The 20,071-nt window shown below is 44.7% G+C and overlaps 1 protein-coding gene across 2 annotated transcripts in view; it reads left to right on the top strand.

Annotated features, from left to right (window-relative positions):
• Positions 1–20,071, top strand: part of ULK2 (unc-51 like autophagy activating kinase 2) — an 801,072-nt gene that overhangs the window by 547,638 nt on the left and 233,363 nt on the right. For both annotated transcript variants that reach the window (XM_069615186.1, XM_069615185.1), the window contains exon 12: positions 295–383. In XM_069615186.1, coding sequence (XP_069471287.1) covers positions 295–383 — 89 coding nt within the window. The remainder of the gene's footprint in view (positions 1–294; positions 384–20,071) is intronic.

Below are 20,071 nucleotides of genomic sequence, written 5' to 3'. Positions count from 1 at the left end.
CGTACATTTTGCTTAAAGCGTAGTCTCAGTGCCTAATCCATCCAGCTATGACTCTTCACATGTGCTACAGCCTTTGGTCTTGAAACTAGTTCTTAAATAATTTTAGATTTTTGGGTACGCTCACTTTTACTGGAAAATCCTGGACAGGATGAGGCTGCCACTGAGCGATGCTGTGCCCCAAATACACATATAGATTTCTTGAACTCTGACTAGGCTCAGAGAGCCCCTAGCTCCAGTGTGGACTCACCATGACCATTGTTTTATGAGATGTGCCTCTTTGTTTTCTGTCTGCAGCCTGTCCTGTGCCCGTGCCCACTTATGCTGGATCAGCCTCCGCCAGCTCCTGCAGCAGCTCTCCGTCGTGCCGTTTTGCCTGTCCTCCAGTAAGTGCTCTCTGGTTCTTTGCGATTGTCGCTACCCCTTCAGTCATTGTAGCTGCACAATGTGGTTCGTGATATTGCAGTTTTCACTTTACATGGGGTGACAGGTTCAGAATACTTTGATTGTTTCACACCCACAATAGTAATTCACAACAGGCATTTCCAAACTCTTTCTACCTTGGCAGTACTTCTTTTTATTTCTTGCTGACTCTTATCTTGTGTGCATTTTACATTTGTTTTATTTGTATTTCTATTTATTGATTTATAAAACGCCTTACACCAAAGCGCTGTACAATGGAACAACATAATACATAAAACATAAACAATATAACGGTTGAAGCAATTACAATATGAATCAATCAACAAAACAGTGAGAAGAGCAATTAACTGAAGGGGATAGGGAGAGAAGGGGAGTGGGACTGGATGGGGGGAGTGGTGGAGAAGAGTAGGAGGAGGGAAGGGGAAGGGTGAGAGAGGGGAGGCAGTAGAGGGGTTAGATAGTCGGGGGGGGGGGGAAGAATGAGGGGGGAAGCAGAAGGGGAAGGGGTTTCAAGGAGGAGAATGGAGGAGGAGAGATTTAAGGGAAGTGCGGAATGAGGTAAATTTTATTGAAGTTATTTGTATATTAGGGGCTTTACCTGAGAAGCCACAGAAGGATCAGCAGAGGACAGGATTTGCATGTCAAGATGTGTGAGATAACTGAGCATACCATGTGCATACCATGCTGGAGATACAGTTACACTAATCATAAACAACAGCATAGAAAGTGTGAGGGAGTCAAAGCATCAGAGAGAGGTAAGTGGGCAAGGTGTAAGGTTTTAGCTCTTCAAGGTCAGGAGAGTGTAAGAGTGCAGATGTTTGAGTCCGACAGTGGTGGCATGCTTTTTATCAAAGACTTTTATTATTGAAAAACTGATCTTGCCCTATTTCTATAAGGGGTTGCCCTACCTCAACTAAAACACTACATAGTCCCTAGTGTTTTAGTTGAGGTAGGGCAACCCCTCATAGAAATAGGTTTGGACTCTGACAGATACGGTTGTGTCGTTAAATGCCGCCCTGTGTCCAAACTTATTTCCGTCCCTTACACTTAATTAACAAAGGAAAACCTGTATGTCTTCTTGATCCAGAGGGGGACTTCTTTTGCTCTGGATACAGGCTTTAAAGTTCAATTCTTTGTACGGAAATACGACTGATTCCTCAAACACAGTTCACAAGTATCAAATCCCAAACGTTGTGTGAAGTCTGGTTCAGTACTCCACCAGACTTAAGTATAGAGCTAATCTTTCTTCTTCCAACTTAAAACTGTAGCACCAAGTCTTGTGAACTCTCCTGTCGGACTTAACTATCAAGCTCAGATTTCCAACAAATGTCCCTTTATCTTTCACGTGGGTCGCAGACCCCTCTGGGTTGTGGTTCTCCCTGTCTTGTTCAACAACTCTTCTCCTTCTGTATGGGTCCCAGAACCCTTTATATTCTCTCGGGGCTCACCCCGACTTGTTCTGGGCCTCAACCCCTTGACCATATATTTCTTTGCTCTTGTATGGGGCGCAAACCCTTGTGTTTGTCTTTTGTAGATCTTGTCCCACCTCATATGGGTCCCAGATCTTGGTGTGCTGCCTTTGTGGGCTCTATTCCCCAACTTCATTCTCTAACCCACTGAACAGACCTGGTGTACTCTCCTGCTAGGTACTACTCCACATGTGATAGCTTGCACAGTTTCATTCTTTTTCCTATTATTTTCCTCTGGGTCCACGACCCATCTACTTTGACTTTGCCTTTGCGGTTCACTTGAGCTCCAGGCCCCTTTGTATTGGCTTCCCGGGACACTTGGTATACTCTCCTGCCAAGTGTCCACGGATGTCACATGTCCCTGTGTCTTTATATTCTCTCCCTTCTTGATTGTGTTACGGTCCCTCACACATTTACTTGGGCTCTGCCTCTGTGGTTTATTTGGGTCCCAGAGCCCTTTGTATTGGCTTCCCAGAACACTTGGTACACTATCCTGCCAAGTGTCTATGGATGCATCATATGTCTGTGCTTTTATATTTAGGTTGGGGTCCTTGACCCGCATTTCATCATCTGCTTTAACTCGTGTGGAGTTCACAATACTTGCTCGGTTCCCAGACCTTCTCATGGGCTCTTCTTGTGTGGTGTCCTCCTTGGGCTTCTCCTGCTCTCTGGGCGAACATCTGCTCCCGCCCTCATCCGCGTCCCTGCTTCAGCTTCAGAGAGTCGGGCTGCATGGCTTTGCTCCAGGAGGCGGCTTCTGTTTGCTTTTTCGTGACCTGCCGGATCTTGGCAGCACCCTTTTGGACTGCGGCTACTTCCCCACCGGTGTCGCAGTCCACAGCTGGTTCTTGTGCTTCTCAGTCTGCCACATTCAAAGTTCGCTCTCGGATCCTCAAGGGCTGGCTTGACAAGTGACATTGTCCCTCTTCTAATTTGTACTCACCATAACCAATAGGCAGTCTCCAGCAACTAGCCTGTGTTTGATGGTTCCCATAGTTATTCTTCATTGCTCCATCCTTTCTCCTTGTCACAGTACTGAACTGATGATCATAAGAAAGTTCTGTAGCACTGTATTTTCGTCTCAGTACTTTCCTGACACTTGATTTCCTCAATGCTACAAAAGTAGCCAGTCGGGGACCACAGGGTGGCAAAAGGAAGCAGGGGATGGAGATGAGGGAGGGGAATACCATGTTCTCCCAAGCTGATAGTCACTGGTCCCATGGAGCCGAGCTGCAGCAGGAGACCTCTGGTTTAAATAATGACAGGAACAAAAAATAAATTAAAAAAAGAGTGTACACCAAGCAAGAAGTAACACAAATGTATTGGACCCAAACAGCTGGGAAGCATGGGTCAGACAGCCCCGTGGAAACTGAACTGAATGAAATGACCGGTCAGCGCCACCCACTGCGGCTAAACGTTTTATACCCGAATCACAAAATGAACATACAACATTTTAGTTACATTTTTAGGACAGGTCACAGGAGCTGATTGGTGGAACTACATCAGTCCCCTATATATGATATGATGCAGCATTTATAACGTGCCTATACAGAAGTGTTTATGTTGGTATATGTTAGGTGACCCTGATTGAATAGACCCTTTCTTTGGCAACAAACACATTGGCACCCCTCGTGATTTCACAAACCTTCCCACAACGCCCCCCAATTACGTGATTGTGCTGATCGGTCAAAACACTTGTTTTGTCAGTGGTTGCCAATACCGAATATACAAAATGGCTTGAGATGGCAGGGGGTGAGACTTTCACATAGAATCTGGGCAATGATGTGCCCTGTGGACATCAGCAGGGAAACTGTCCAATGTTGCACCCTAGTGACACCAACGTCTTTCTCTGCTGATTGGTTCTCTGTAACGCGCCCCAATGCTCTGGCCCCCCAGCTCCGTTCTCACACCTTGCTGCCAAATGTAGTCGGAAAAAACTATACCACACCATATCCTGAGTTTAACTGCATTTAATTTCTTTTTCTCTGCAGGCTTTTTTTTAAATGACTCTCACTTTCTGTCTTAACAATATTTTGTCTCTAAACCATTCATGCAGAGTTGTCTTATCTTGGGGATTGTGTACCCGCCTACAGGTGATAGCTGGCATGAGCACATATTTTGGGCGTCAGGTTGCTCCCTTACAGGTGACTGCATGAGTGGTTATGTACTGCCCTTCAAGGAGCGAAGACCCCAAAGAAAGAGAAACTGCCTTTCAGATGCAAAGGCTGGAGTGGTTGTCTGTTCATGGTAATCTAGTTGCACCCTACTGGCTAAGGATCGAGTGAATATCTCCTAGTTGTTGGAGCGTTCTCTTTCAGGGCACAGCTTGACTGGTTGTCTTTTGGTAATGTTTTGGCCTCGTACGATTGATGGAGGAGTTGCTTCCTTTGTAAAACTCCCCTTCTTTTGAGCGGTTTGTCTTTGCGTTCCTTGGGGCCTAAGACACCAGCCCCAGAGTGTACTCATGCTTTCAGGGTTCTTTTGTTTAGACGTCTTACACCAAGCTTCCAAGCATTACCATTGCATCTTGGATCCTGCCCATTCTTCTGAAAGTGTTCAGAATGTAGAATGCCCTAATGTCACACCCTGTTGCTCCAAGGTAATTTCACTTGAGTCTTCACTGTTGTATGGTATCATCTAATCAGCTTAGCAAGCTCTGTTATTAGGACATCTCTCTGCCATGTGCTCCCCCAAAACCTCATCAGGTCCATCCGAAAAGACTTTGCACCTGCCCTTGGTTGATCTAAAGAAACACATGCCCGTGGTATGTATGATGGTCAAGATGAGAAGCCTGGTTTATTTAAGGGGAAAGCATCATAAAAGCCCTTAAACAGTCATTACACAGAGCTCTTAAGATAACATTAATTTCGATGTATCTTGCACAAACCATTTGAATGCATTTATTTCTTGCATTCTGTTGGAGATGCCTGTTGTAATCACAATTTAGTAAGTCAGTATCATGCTATCATTTAAACTTATGTGTATGAGTCTCTCGTGAGCCCTCACTTCTCTTCAGTTTAACTCTTCCGTAGAGCGCTTATGGAATAATCAAAATAAATGCAATGTCCATTTCTTTCTATTGCCCTGATGCACATTCTTGCGGAATGGTGGTTACTGGAAGGGCCACGAGAGGCACAAAATTTAAACACTCAAAAATAGAAATGTTTCTTCTTTCTGTAGTACCAGAGAATTTCGTGAGTAGGTCAGATAGCTCCTCCAAAGTACCCATGATATTTGCTCAGTTCATCTGTACGAGGGAGCAAGCAAATATTTTCTGATTCGTACGTTGTAATGTTCCATGTGTTCCCACAGAGATTGGCAATGGGAAAAATGTTTTAAACTTGTTTGCTGTTTTTGGGTTTTAGTAGGAGACGCAGTGGTGTCTTCAAGTGATAAAAACCTTCGTAGTGAGACTGTTTGCTAGGAGGATCCCACAGCCATCAATCTTGTCGACTTTCAAGCATCGCCATTCGGTTCCTGTGTAGGATTGTATTATGTTTAAGCACTAGGTGAAATGTGTCCATGCGAAATATTTACCTCCAACCTTGTCTAACAGACGTTAACATTAGAGGCCACTCACTGTTTACCTGTTTCCTTTTTTCATTCTCAACATAGACTATTATGTATTAAAGCAAGTGTACTTCCAAGACTATAGGATAAGTAGGTGTTACAAAAGAACACATTGATAACCGTGCACATAAATCAGCGAGTGAGGGAGACTTGTACTATGTGACTGGGAGCGATACATGATCAGTAAATAGAAATCCTCCCTATTTGCATCAGTGCGGTATCCCCCCCTGATCTCCCTCTCCCTCCTAATACTGCTCCTTTACCCTTTTTTTCAACCTTCCACTGTATAGGCCTTAAGACTACTTGTGGCACCCAAGACCTTCAGTGGCCTCATCTTGCCTCACTAATGCCAAATCCCGCTCGAATTGGAGAGGAGTATAAATACATTGTATATAAGATTTACAGCGTCATATCAGTCTGTAATGTTCCTAATCCATATTCACCACCCGTTCCCACTAAGCACGTTCAACCATTGTAAAGCCCCTGCATCGGGATTGCTTCTCCATCAACGTATTGATAGTAGGGTTTGCCTCTTTTCAGTAAATACAATTTCTAAAACAACATGGTAATTATTCCAAATAACATTCTCTCTGAGGCTTCAGGCTCATGACTAGGGATGGAGATTTGCTGTCAAAGAGTGAGATGAGCAATGCACCCTTTTTATCACAGAATATTTGTTAATCAGATAAATCAGACATCTCCTCACATCCAATGATTGTGTCTTCCCTGTGCATGATGCAAATGTAGTTTCAGATTAGAATGTGGATGCATTCAAACATTTGGAACATAGTCTCCTCACTGTCTGCTAATATCATCTGATAATTTTCTCCAGATATTCTGCAGAACTCCAATTGTCACGTTAGGCATGTGCAAAAGGGGCAGTGGTTTTCTGTTCAAGGTCTCCAGTTATGGAATACTTTGCTGATATTCATCTACAGTGAAAACTCATTTGCATATATACAATTTCTTTCAGTCCAATTAACAATGAAATGTGCATTGTTCACCTTGAAGCATGTGCAGGCAATCTAATTGGCATTGTATTGCTTTGTAGGAGAACTCACTCGTTTAGTTGTCATTTCATTTTCTTAGAGCCTGGTGAACCATTTTCAATCAGGTATGACCTTGGTATTGTATCATTACATGCTCAGGCCATTTGGAAAATCTTATCACTTATAAAGTAATGGCTTGGCAGGCGAAGAACGATGGTCTGGAGGGTTGCCCCGAGCAATGCCAGTGGTTAAGATTCAGTCTAAACCTTCCAGCCATCACCTCTTTGTTTTTGCTTTGTCAACCCGAGTGGGACGGGTATGCCCAGACGTGGGTCCCGTGCCTGCTGGGCCTAGAGACCCAAGCTACTCCTCACTGATGAGCCCCAACAAGGGTGAAACATGTTTGGGGATGCTTGTGGTCTCGTGCAGAAGGGATGTGACCTAGCAGTTCGGGCTGGACTGCCCCTTTTGGGGTGGGGCCAAGCCTGATTTGCATACGGTCTTTCCCCTTCTGTAATGGCTTGGCAGGCGAAGAACGATGGTCTGGAGGGTTGCCCCGAGCAATGCCAGTGGTTAAGATTCAGTCTAAACCTTCCAGCCATCACCTCTTTGTTTTTGCTTTGTCACCCCGAGTGGGACGGGTATGCCCAGACGTGGGTCCCGTGCCTGCTGGGCCTAGAGACCCAAGCTGCTACTCACTGATGAGCCCCAACAAGGGTGAAACATGTTTGGGGATGCTTGTGGTCTCGTGCAGAAGGGATGTGACCTAGCAGTTCGGGCTGGACTGCCCCTTTTGGGGTGGGGCCAAGCCTGATTTGCATAGGTCTTTCCCCTTCTGTAATGGCTTGGCAGGCGAAGAACGATGGTCTGGAGGGTTGCCCCGAGCAATGCCAGTGGTTAAGATTCAGTCTAAACCTTCCAGCCATCACCTCTTTGTTTTTGCTTTGTCACCCCGAGTGGGACGGGTATGCCCAGACGTGGGTCCCGTGCCTGCTGGGCCTAGAGACCCAAGCTACTCCTCACTGATAAGCCCCAACAAGGGTGAAACATGTTTGGGGATGCTTGTGGTCTCGTGCAGAAGGGATGTGACCTAGCAGTTCGGGCTGGACTGCCCCTTTTGGGGTGGGGCCAAGCCTGATTTGCATACGGTCTTTCCCCTTCTGTAATGGCTTGGCAGGCGAAGAACGATGGTCTGGAGGGTTGCCCCGAGCAATGCCATTGGTTAAGAATTAGTCTAAACCTTCCAGCCATCACCTCTTTGTTTTTGCGAACCATTTTCAAGGGCATGGTTGAACCATGATTTGCTTATTGTTGTTTTGTTTAGCCCTATATTCATGTAGTTGCTCGAGTACAGTACCTGTATACAAAACAGGATCAGAGATGATCTAATGGGCATTGGCAGGGAGGATGGGGCTGGTTTCGTTATGGTTGGTTCAGCCTCTGATGACCAACTGCGGTCATCATATGTCCAGGTAGAGCCTCACATTTTCTGATAGCACCATCAGATGTCTAGGTGCAACCTCATGTCCACAATAACAGTCCCATGTAGGCCTGTGCACAGCTGTCTGGGTTCTGTCATTTCATCGACCAGTGTTTTTTCGACCGTTTTTTTAATGAAAAATGCTGAAAAAACCCATTGAACATTTTATTTGCGGCACAGAGTCCCCCCTGAACCGCCCCCTATCATTTATTTTTTTAACTATTGCCTCCCCCAACCCTTTATATGCCCTCCCCCCCTTATATTTTTTTCGTAAAAATGCCTGGCAAAAGAATACACCCGTCGATGAAAGGACGTACTGCTGTCTTACGCTATATACAGCCTTCTATGCCTGGGACAGTTTGTATGCCCACTTGCAGCTATCATATGCCAAATATAGCCTCATAGGCACTGCTACAAATGTCAAATACTAGACATGCTATTTATGCTACCTACAACCTAAAATGCCCAGATGCCGGAGGGTTAGGCGCGCTATATAAATGTTAAGTTATTTGCATTTAAATAGCGCTCTATATTTCATTGGTATGATCTCAAAGCACTTGTAGGTTGAACGCCCTCAGGGACCGCAGTCCAGGTCATAGAGAGAGAAAGTGTCGAAGGGTGCGTGGGTGCACCAGTTGTGTGCAGCTGATGTAATTGCCAGATGATAGCTGCATCCTAGCGTTAGGTGGAGAAGATATCAGTTGAATGTGTGTAGTCTTGTGGGTGGACACCCAGACTGGGTTCTGGCTGGGTTAGGCCTGTAGGACGCTTATGTGAACAGCTAGGCCGAATTGATCAGGGGTATAGCTGCATTCTAATTGTGTGATGGTGTAGAGTAGAGAGTAAGCGTAATGATATGGGATTGGAGTGTTTGCGTGGGATTATGAGCCAGTGCAGCAGGAGCAATTTGTAGGTTGAAGTTATTGATAATATTAGTTCTTCTATCTTAGTGTGGCAATTGCTGACATTTTACTATCATGTTTAGATGTGATGCAGGCTAATGTTCACAACTCTAGCTAAGTGTGGCATTTGCTAACATTTACAATTCCATCAGGGTCCGGTGCAGCCTAATGTTCTAAATGTGGCATTTGTTAATATTCGACAAAATGTAACTAAGTGTGGCAATTGTTAACATTCATGTCATATCTAGATCCTATCTGGCGCCGACTAATGTTCACAATTCTCGCTAGCTGTGGCATTTGCTAGCATTCAAAATTCCGTCGGGTCAGGTGCAGGCTAATGTTCACAATTTTAAATGCAATAAATAAATACTATTATCATATGTTAGATCTGGACTGATATACCAAGGTAATGTTTTTATGTGCCCAGGTATTACATGCATAGGTGACCTCTCAAGGACAGTTAATATTGCCTTCCAACTGCACCAGATCGCACAAGGCATAGAAAGCATCCCCTTTTTTCAAACCATTTAACTGCCATTGACCGAGAGCCTTTATCCCTCATTCTGTAGAGCCCGGCCAACCTACATCGGTCAGCATCCATTGGTAACAACACGGGACCCCACCCTATGGCCAGCCACTTCAGCCAGAGCACCTTGTCATGGCCATCCCTTGACTCTCCTGGGGATGAGATTTTCGAACCTGTCTGTCCCACAGTCATCTTGAGTGGCATCCTTCCCTTCCAATGTCGCATTAAGCATACTTTTCCCTGCTTCCACGTAGTAAAGGCCCATGGTGACCTCTGCACTCTTGACTGTAAAAACATATCCCACGAAAGATTATTTTCTTATCCTCACGATTTAAAGAAGGTTGAAAGACTACAGGGTAGGCAAACCTTGGCTGATATCTACCTCATACCTCAAAATAACTGCTAAAAAAATAATAGTGCCCAAGATCCAGATGATATGATGCTGCAATCAGCCAATTGATTTCTCTTCTCCCTCTAGGAGTTTGATACTCATTTATTTTTATATGCACAAGAGCAAAGCACAGGGAGCGAGAGTTACCCGCACACTCCTTAATATACAAAGGTCTGAGCAGTTATGAATTGTTAGGGAACTTCTTTCATAATGGTCTTAAACATGTGAGGGCAGAAATGTTGATGACGTAATCCCAAGAGGTGGAAATTACTTTGGGCAAATGTGTAGAGCATAACACTTGCCTAACACTGTAAAAAAAAAAACAGTTTGCAATCTCAGTAGAACATATCAAATCACTCACACCATTTTAAACAACCAACATAGTAAAGAACTATTGCCGCCATGTTGCGGTTTGTCTCATAACATTCAGCTGCACCATCATCCCTGTGAGTCTAACAATATAATTCCTAGAAACGCAGAGTGTAAGTAAGCAGAGTGTAAGTAGGTGTATTCTTGGTCATACCTTCAGGATCCATCTGCATTCTGAGTCCCAATTGTGATATTATAACTCCTAGAAAGCTTAGTATAATAACTGGAAGTCATCAAAAAGTCACCATCTAAAGTCTGCAAACCTAATGTAAGCACAAAAGCACAATACATTTAAATAGTGATATTGTTTAGGTACACCAGAGGACCGGTGTTCAGACCACACATACACTGTTCAGAGCACCCAGGGACCAATAAACCCTCCCCCGGTATACAGACTGGGGACTCAGCCAAGGGCAAGCTAGAACTGTCCTTTATTTTCCATAACAGACAGGATCATACAGGAAATAGGAACACCTCCAGCAATCACCGCTCCTGAGCCCGTATCGGGGCCTTTTTTGCTGGGGTGTGTCATCACAAGTCAGGGCTCTTCCCCAAAAACATAAGAGCCTACACAATTGGGTGGCTGGGGTGGTAGTGCCTATAGCCGGCACCTATAGAAGTTAGCTGACTGGCCCTCTCATGTCAGGTGGCTTGGCCTGAGCCTTCCCTGAAAACTATCTATTACATTGTTGCAGGGTCCCATTGGCCCTTGCCCTTTGCCATCCACCCCTGGATTTGTGTTCCTTAATTGGCTGGAATGGGTATCCTCCGGCCTAGGACACAGCTCTCCATGTACCTTCCCAAGGTGATTAGAAAGACTATGTATCCCCATTGTTGCTACAGGTATAACCACTTTGCCTTAGAGAGAGCCTGCAGGTTGCAACATTGTAAAACACATGTATCATTTCTTGCCTGCTTCGTTGGGAACTGCTTCTCTTCCCACTGCAGGTAAATGTCCATTGTTCGGCTTAGCCGGATCAAGTGGGTGAATACCGCAAAATTTAGCTTTTCTGCAATTAGTGAGGATTTATTCTGTTATTTTGCAGTTGGCTCCTTGTGTCTGGGGCCTGTTCTGCTCATCTCTGGCATTGGCTGCAAGCAACAGCCCTGCACAGTGTGCTGCAAAATCTGTGTTCCTTCTTCCCACATTCTGAGGCTTGTGGCTTCATGTAATTCTACTATGGTTATGCTATGATTCTTGCGTTTCTGCTGTCGGCTAATGAGAGAAAATAATAAAGGCTTCCAACAGTATGTATATGTATCTGTCCTCTATCCACAGAACTGTGTAAGCATGTTCTTCGTGTGTGCACGTGTGTCCGTGTAACTTCGTGCAGGGATGCGAGTTTGCTTTGTGGCTAACGTTACTATGTCGTGGTGTCTCTAATGACGTCAACACAGCTGGATATTTTGTCATTTGTTGATCAGGTCCAGTAAGGCACCTACATCCATGATCAGTGTTGAGGCACCTGTATCGAGGAAGAGGTCAGCTGGAAAAGGTTTGAATGGTTGCCTGAGAGAATATCCGTTCGCATATGTGCATGTCACTGGCCCTCCTGGGGGCTGGCCAAACAGTGACTGTTATCTTGCATTTGTGGCTTTTCGAGGGACCCTCTCTTCAATATTTTCTCATGTTCCCCAGAAGCAAAGTGTGTCACTCTAAGACTACTATAAAGATGCTAACAGAGAGCTGTATAAATTAAGACGGGCTAAACTTCCCCATTGTCATAGCGGATTTTAAATAGTCTGTGACATAAACGCTTCTCTCCATCGGCAGTAGGTCTCTTGGGCGTCAATTTCTACAACTCGTCTGCCTTCTCAGCAGCCCTAAAACTACATTTTGTCCTTCCAAGTAGCCAAGCTTTCAAATCACTTGGGAGAGGAAGGATTTCTCACACGTATTTAATCTCTCTCTCTCTCGGTTAGGTAAGATTTTCATATTTATGATAAATCTTCCTGACCTGTGTCAACCAACCCCTGAACCTTTTGCTTGGACTAGGTAACTATTTTACCTTGTCCCTAGGTGAAGGGGAATCCTTTTCCCCTCTCACGTAGTCTTTTACTCTTTTTATGGGTGACCTTTTTATGTCTCTCTATGGAGACTTTATGGTTGAAGTTATAGTTTGGTCCAACTTTTGGGCTACCCCTTTGGGCTTACCTGTTAATTTCTCTTTCATATACTTGGGTGAACTACTGTTCCCAAGTACGAAAGAGGAATTTTCATCCCCTTTACATTTTGTAGAAGTGAGCCAGCACCCCCACCTTATGGGGAGTGCCCGGGGATACCCTTTCATAGTTACCCAGTAAAATTTTGTTACAATTGTGAGTTTTACACGAGTGGCTGGTGGCAGTGATTTTACCTTTATGATGTTTAGTCTTTATTACCCAGAGGCTGTTAATTCAGCCTCAGTAATGCACAGAAGGTCCACCATTTTTCTAAAATGGTGGGCTCCTACTTTTTTCACTGTTTCTTGTGTGCTTGCTGTTTCTGGGGTCTTCCCCTGCCATTCTAGGCAGGAACAACCTCAGTGGAAGTTTTGTCTTCGGCAAGAATCCTCTGGATTCCCCTCCCAGGCTCCAGAGTGTCTGAGAAGGCAGGAAGCGAGGGAGGAGTCCAAAACTCAGCAATCCTTTGTCTTTCACCTTGCCTGAAAAGAAACAACTCCATGTGAGGAGGGGGGGGGGGGGCTGGCTGTCCTGATTGGACAGCCAGACCCCCCCATGCTGTAAAATGCAGGGAGAGAATGCAGATGTTGTGTGTGCTGTAGTGCCAGTTAAATGCACTGAACCTAGAAGCTGCTGACAAGTCGACCACTGGAGCTGAAACCGAAGATGAAAAAACGACAGCTGTATCGATTTCCAATGACCAGAGAGCCTGCTGTGTAACTGAAGCCTCCTGTAACCCTTCCTTCCAATCGACCTGGGTGTCCCGAACACGACTCCTACCCAGAGGCTGGTTAGATTCACTAGTCCTGAGAATACCTGCATTTTGAGCCACCCTACAATGTTTTGCAACCTTGCTGCGCAGCAATACCCCAATACCCTGGGACCATGAGCCATTGTGCAGTGCATGTGCTTCCAAATCTGTCCAAAACTTTGGTGGCCTCCTCCTGATTCGCCAGAGACACAATTTGAATCCCTGAAGTCCCCTCACCAGAGTGCTGGACCATGAGAGTGATGAGAATCCAACTGCCGATATTCGTTCTTCATCTAGCTGCTGAAAAGGGTGCCAGAACCGCATCCAGCTGCGATGAAACCCTTGCCTGGAGTCCTCCCCATTGATCCTTGCTGCAAAATCTCTTCCAGTGTCCTGTCTTCAGTCTTCACAACAAGGAATTCATCAGGTTTTTGGCTGCAGATCCTGAAGACGTCCTGCTACAAACTCTTCTTTCGTGCTGAGGACCCTCACTAACTCTAAAGTGAACTACCTACTTGTTTTGAAGAGACTTCCATAGGAACTCTGACTTTTTCTTCAACTGAACCCTACCCCACCCTCCCTACAACTGGCAAGTAGACCACTAGGGTCCCTCTGCTGCCTCTGATATAACTCATGCAATAGACTAGGGAAGGACTGGATAAGAAAAGTATTCTGCCCCGAATAATATACCGGTTTAAAAGCTACTTGCTTGTAACACAGTTGGTTTGGTAACTGTCCCTCTGAAATGTGCAGTTACAAAAGTTCTTACTTGAAATGTGTTTTGCCCTTATAAGTATACATAAGGGTATTTTACTTGCCTGTGAATTGGTTCCCCCACTTCCCAAAAGTAATGCTTTTGGCTTGACCTAACTATTTATTTCAGAATATAAGTGTATATGTTCACCAACTGGGTCTTGCTTTACCTGACCTGCTGTATAACACGTCCAGACTAAATCTACATTGTGTTTTACCTACCTTCAATTATTCTCAAAGTGTAACATTGGGTTTTGCGTTCCCTGGTCTGCTTTATTTATTTTATTTTCATTTATTTGCAGCGCACTTCTAGGTGCTAGTTTAATTGAATTGTGGAAGTGCAGGTTTTCAAGCGCCTATCCAGGATACAAACCTGTGTTTGCACAGTTTGGTTTTGCTTCAAAAACTGTCACGATTCTAAAACAGTCTTAGGTTTATACATACCTTTAAGTTGCTAGTAGCTTGTTTAAAAGGTATATAGGTCTTGCTCCCCTTGAATAGCTGTGTGCCATTCTGAATAAGTGTACTGTGGTTTAGCTGACCTTGGTCTGCCTGGTGCAATCCTAAAATAGTGTAAAGAGTTATTGCTTACCTCAATCTGTGTTCCCCTCATCTGAAAAGCAACTGTAATAGTTTATTACAACATTGGGCCTTACTAACCTGGTATAACTGAGGGTTTTCCTAAATGTAGTTATAGGTTCATACTGATCCATGAATTTGTGTTCCACTATTCAGAAAATAACTTGGTAACAGGGAGATTCCTTAACTGAGTGTCACTGCATGACCGACAGGGTCTACTACCCTTGAATTACTGACTGTATTCAAACAAAAAGTATATGTAACCTGGTTTTAGTCCCCAAGAATAGCCGATTGCATTCTGAATATCGTATAGGTTTACCTAAGCGTGTACTGCAGACTGCCATTCTTAATAAGGTAATACTTTGGGTTGTATCCCTTAAGTATTGAGTTGGTTTTTATTATTGTGTTTATATGTGATAGTACTTATTTACCCAAGATTCATCTTGGACTACTCATATTTAAGTAAAACCATTTATTTTTACAATACATAGTGTTTCAGTGTTTCTTTGGACCATATATGTGCTACAATTTCTTTGTACCAAGCTGCAGCCCTTTCTCCCTCCTAAGATATGCCTGGCTGCTCTGTCTATGCTACCAAATACTCAGGTGGTACAGCCTTATACTAAGAGTGGAACTTGTACTGTCTGTTGTATGGTTTTTATGAGGCCCTTAGTTGGGCTTCAGAAAAACTGTCCTAACACTCTTCTCAAACACTAGTGCTAAGTCCTGGAAATGAAGAATGTTGTGGTGTTGATATCCCAAGGTCCCCTCCTCATTAACTGCTTTCATAAAACATCTTTATATATCTTGCATCTGATATTTAAATTACCAGTGTTGGCCTTACTTCGGAATCTTGCAGTTTAACAGAGATGTGTGTTTTAATCCTGCAACACTTATCTATGTATATAGGATCCTCCTCGACTTCTCAAGCAAGCAGCTGGTGCAAAGAAATCTGTTCCTCACTTTCTTCACTACTGGGTAGAACTGCCAATCACTCTGGTTTGTCTCTCCTGTACCACATTGTCAATATATTCAAGCCTGGAGTCCGCTGCCCTGTTTCTCTTATTACTGCTTCTTTTCCCAAGTGCCTCACTGCAGGAATTGCTTGGGCACATTGAGAAACCATCTCAGTGGGCTTCTCTCATAGGTTAGAAGTCCGATACTCCATTTGGCAGCTGGAAAAACCAAGAAAAATGACAAAATTGCAGATTGATATCTTTTTTTACAGCACACTGCCCCGCAAACAAGTGGCATCTGTCCAGCCAAGAGACGACCATGCCATTATCTGTCACAAGGACCCCTGTGATGGCTACGCTGGGAGGATAAAAAACGAATCGCGGGCATGCCTGAAAGATAAATTCCATTTGGGCCTCTTTCTCATTTAGATAGTCAAATTTGCCTTTCAGACATGCCACTGTTTTCTTTTTAAGCAACCCCAACGCAGCCTTTACAGGGTCCTCTCAAGAGGATAAAGGCCTGGATGGTTCTTGGCTGGACTGATGCCACTTGTTTGCAGGACTGCGTGCTGTACAAAATTCGAAATCTGTTTTTCCCAACTGCCATTTTCTTATTCCACCCACAAAGACACAAACGCAAGAAGATGACGATTAATAAGGCAATAACCGAGGAAAGCTTTCTTGTCAAAATTGTATCTCAAAATTACATAGTCGGCATGAGAATTCAAAATTTTCCAGCGAGACCGCTAGGAAAGGAGCAGCAAAACAATTTGGAGTTCATTATATTCTTTCACCACTTCAACCTTTCCATGAGCCAGCAAACCCCTTGCGATGTTGAGCCTCTCCATTTCCGTTTCTTTCAGGGAGCAGCCTCATTGCAAATCTGTCATTCATGACAGATATGTAAATACAGCATTTATTTGTTGTCAGTCTCAGGGTTAACACTTCCTGCCATCAAGTAAGATGGGCCACCCACTGCTAAGAGTCAGCTTAAGGGCGTGTGAAGGTTTCCATTGCCAAAAATCAAGATGAGTGCCATCCGCAGCTAGAGAGGACTTTCTGCACCAGTCTCCCCCTTTGGAGCCAGAATCTAAGACCCTCTGTGGGTGTCCTAGGCTGGACCGTTCACTTGACATCTCTCCACCCAGCGGCTGGAGCAAGCTTATCAGTTCTGCTACCCATTCCATATCTCTTCTGGCCCTCACACACACAGATGGGAATTTCCTTGCCCTGTAAGGGGTTCCAGCCATGGTGTCACATCACTTTTCACCCGCAGATATATTGAGAGTCAATCAGTTTCCTCAGAGAAGTTAACCCCGTTTTGGAAAGTCGAAATGGGGATTTATTTTTCCACCTTCATGCACCGTTAAGGAAGTGTGGCCATCTTGTTTGGCCGCAAGCCATGCCGCTGGTATTAGATTTTTATCTCCCTCTCCCCCACAAGCTTTTAGGGCAACCAATACTTCACAATCTAAGAACATACCACAAGAATCATTTGACTGTGTGTTTTAGGCTTCAGTGCTGTTCTTGCCTAACTCAACTGTAGCAAAGAACACAATGGACAATGCAATTCCCATCAACCACCTGAAAAACTTAGTTTAAAAAAAAAAAAATCCTAGCAGTGAATTTTATCCTTTCTCTCAGTGCCACAGCCGACTCTCTCCAGCTATCTCCACACAGAAATGTATTGACTTTGGAGTTCCCCAGGGATCAATGCTCTTGCCACTGTTATCAATAATTGTGTGCAGTATCAAGTGGAGATGATCCTGTCGTTTCCTCTACTGTCCCAAATGTGTGCTGCTTATCTAGAACAATGGAATTGAATCACAGAATGTCTTTAAAACATCTTCTGCTGGATGAAACGAAGATGTCCATGTTGTAGCAATGGTTTGCCCTCTTGGATGCGGCATCAAATTGTTTTATGTTTTCGAGTGTGACGTGAGAGTCGCTTGGGTGAGGTGTGAACATGTTCTGCCACTTTGACAACTTTTGGGCCGTGTTGAATTCCATCTATCGCCCAACCCTAGAAGTAGCTGGAGTCCATGGGCTTTTGCCAGTCTTTGCTGTATGTCCCGGACACTGCATACATCAACATGAGCGCAGGTATAAAAGGGCAAGCTTTTGACTTGTCAATTTGCAATTGACTGCAGACCCCACCAGGAGTGCATATTAGCTCCCACACTCTTTAACCTGCAGCTGGTGACCTTCCCATCAGCATCATTTGAGCTTATCTAATTTTAAGATCAGGAGATGCCATGTGGTTATCCTGATGTAATATGATTATAGAGTCCTTGTGGGCCCAGATCTTTGCGTTCCAAGGAAAGGGAAAGTGGCATGCATTAGAAGATCATTATAGGTTGAATCATTTACACTTCACATAGACAAAACATAATAACTCCCCTTTGGAAAATATGAAGCCTTGTTTTTCGTGGTCGACCATTATTGTCCAGTTGGAAAGGTACCTAGTTAATTCTGTCTGGAATTTACCTTTACCTCTACCATTCCACAGAGCTAAAAGCTGTATGTCCAGCCAGCAGCTAGGAAAAAAGCCATAAAGAGTTTACTAAAATTTAACAGCATAGATGCTCGGTCTCATCACAACCTGCCTGCTTAAGGCCTGCTGAGGAAAGGGTATCCGCATGCTACTGCATGGCTGTGAAACGCGGGGTGATCATATGCGAATAGAGGTAGCCAGTGCTGCCACTGGGCATTAGTTCAGTGCTTTAGGCGAGTTAAGAAATTAAGGGGACCCCAAACCTGTCATGAAGCAATATTTCGGGGTGAAGCCCAAGACGTGTTTGGTGCAGCCTCAGAATTGCGCCTAGCTAAGCAACCTTTACAAGAAGTGGGTTCTATGTAACCAAAGGAGTGGCCTAACAGATATGCTCAAGTTTTCGTTGGGGGCATGGAACGGGTGTTAGATCTGTCTTAAAGAATATGTTTCATGTAAAAGAAGGAAAAGGCAGTGAATAAAATCTATTAAAATGTTAAATCGAAATGAAATAAAAATAGGTAAATGCAGGTTTCAGAACCTCTGTTCATTACATGTAAAATTACAAGGAAATGTATAATTCTCTAGTATTTCTTTTAAATTATTTTAATGGCAAAACTACGTTAACTTTTTGCAAAATATATCAATCTACTTTCTATATTTTGCTTTCACTTTTAGTGCTAAAAATCAGATCGTTTAACTATATTTGCAGTTAACTGGTGGTGTGATTCAGGGGAAGAGTATTATTACCAGTCATCTTTTCTTTGACTGTAGCGCAGGAAGGCAGTTTGGGTAGCCCCACAGAAGGGCAATTTTTGGACACATGCCCCCTACCCACTTAAAGCCCCGGTTCTCCAGCATGGGGTCTTGCATGGATTCACATGCTCATGAATATTCCCCCTCGTCAGGCTGAGAATACTCGGTAAAAAAGAAAGCAGTTTAACTTTAAACAAAACTGCTCATCCCCTCTATAGCCTATCGGTGTACTTTGTGTCATACTGCCCCCAGCCAATGACACTTGTCCTCCTAAGCTCCACCCCTGGTGGCCATCTTCATTTTTTACCACGTGTTTCTAGTGTTGGCAGCCATCGTACTTCGCTCCTCGAAAAATCATTCGTCGTTTGCTGTTTTTTGAAGACTACTGGCAGCGGGGACCTGTTGTTGTTGAAGATCTTCAATACACTGTCGGATCTTCAGCCTGTGGCGCCACTGGCCCAGGCTTGGGCATACACCTCGACTATGATGGATGCAACGAAGAAGAGCCTCTTCAGGTCCTGTGAATGCTGCAGCCTGAAGAATATCTTCATTGAGGATCGGCACCTCAAGTCCATTTACTGTCTTCATCCCAACCAAGATGCGAGCGGATGCTCAATCTGTCAATTCTTTTCATCGAAGACTCAGGAGCCCCGCCACCAGAGGTTGATGGCATGGATCAAGGAAGGTAAGGTCTCTGACGTGGCCTCCGGACCGGACGTAGTCATACCTCGCCCAGGGCTGGCAGGTCCACTGAGCATGCTCCCTCTGGTAAGAAGAGGTCAAGGTCCTTTGAGGATGCTTGTTTGGCAAAGCTCCAAAAGAATGTGAAATCCCACACTCCATCCACTTCCTCGTCAACTGTCTCTGTGGCTGCGGGACCCAGTTCTGAGAAGGGTCGGTAACCGTTGCCAACTCTGTCGACGGTTAGCCTACTGGCTGGTGGGTTGCCTCAGTCCGCGAGGAAATCGCTGGTCTCGTCATCCAAACACAGGTTGTCATTGAAGACGAGCAAGTCATCTAAGGACCTGTCTCCAGTTCAACCGTCGGCAACTCGAGCCTCATCTACAACACCTTCGTCCATCCAAACCGTTGCCCCTTTGACGACAGTCCCATCAACAAGCTCGTCGACAACTCCGTTTGCGACGTGTAGTCTTCCTTTGACGGCTGCTAGCCCGAAGGGCTTGTCAGCGACCATCACCTTTACCTGTTCGACGGTCACCATGCCTAGGGCATCTCTGCCTCCTAGACCTCCATCAGCGGATCCAACAACGATCCCGTCGATGATGGCACCTATTGCTGCTCTGCAGGCTCTAGTTCTCCTTTCCAAAGTAATCTGATCTTGTGAGAGACATGCCTCCAGCTCTGGAATTCCTGCCCAGGCCCACCAAGGCTGTCCCACTCTTTACTCTGGCTCCTCCCCGAGGGTGCCAAGCCATCTACACCAGTCCCGAAGAGGACCTGTCAGAAGATTTGTATTCACATCAGGAAGGGGCCATGGGGAACCTG

This window comes from Ambystoma mexicanum, chromosome 9 (genome assembly GCF_040938575.1).
Source record: "Ambystoma mexicanum isolate Mex_15411 chromosome 9, UKY_AmexF1_1, whole genome shotgun sequence".
In the NCBI taxonomy this organism is placed as follows: domain Eukaryota; kingdom Metazoa; phylum Chordata; class Amphibia; order Caudata; family Ambystomatidae; genus Ambystoma; species Ambystoma mexicanum.
This window is presented reverse-complemented; position numbering and strand designations above follow the sequence as displayed.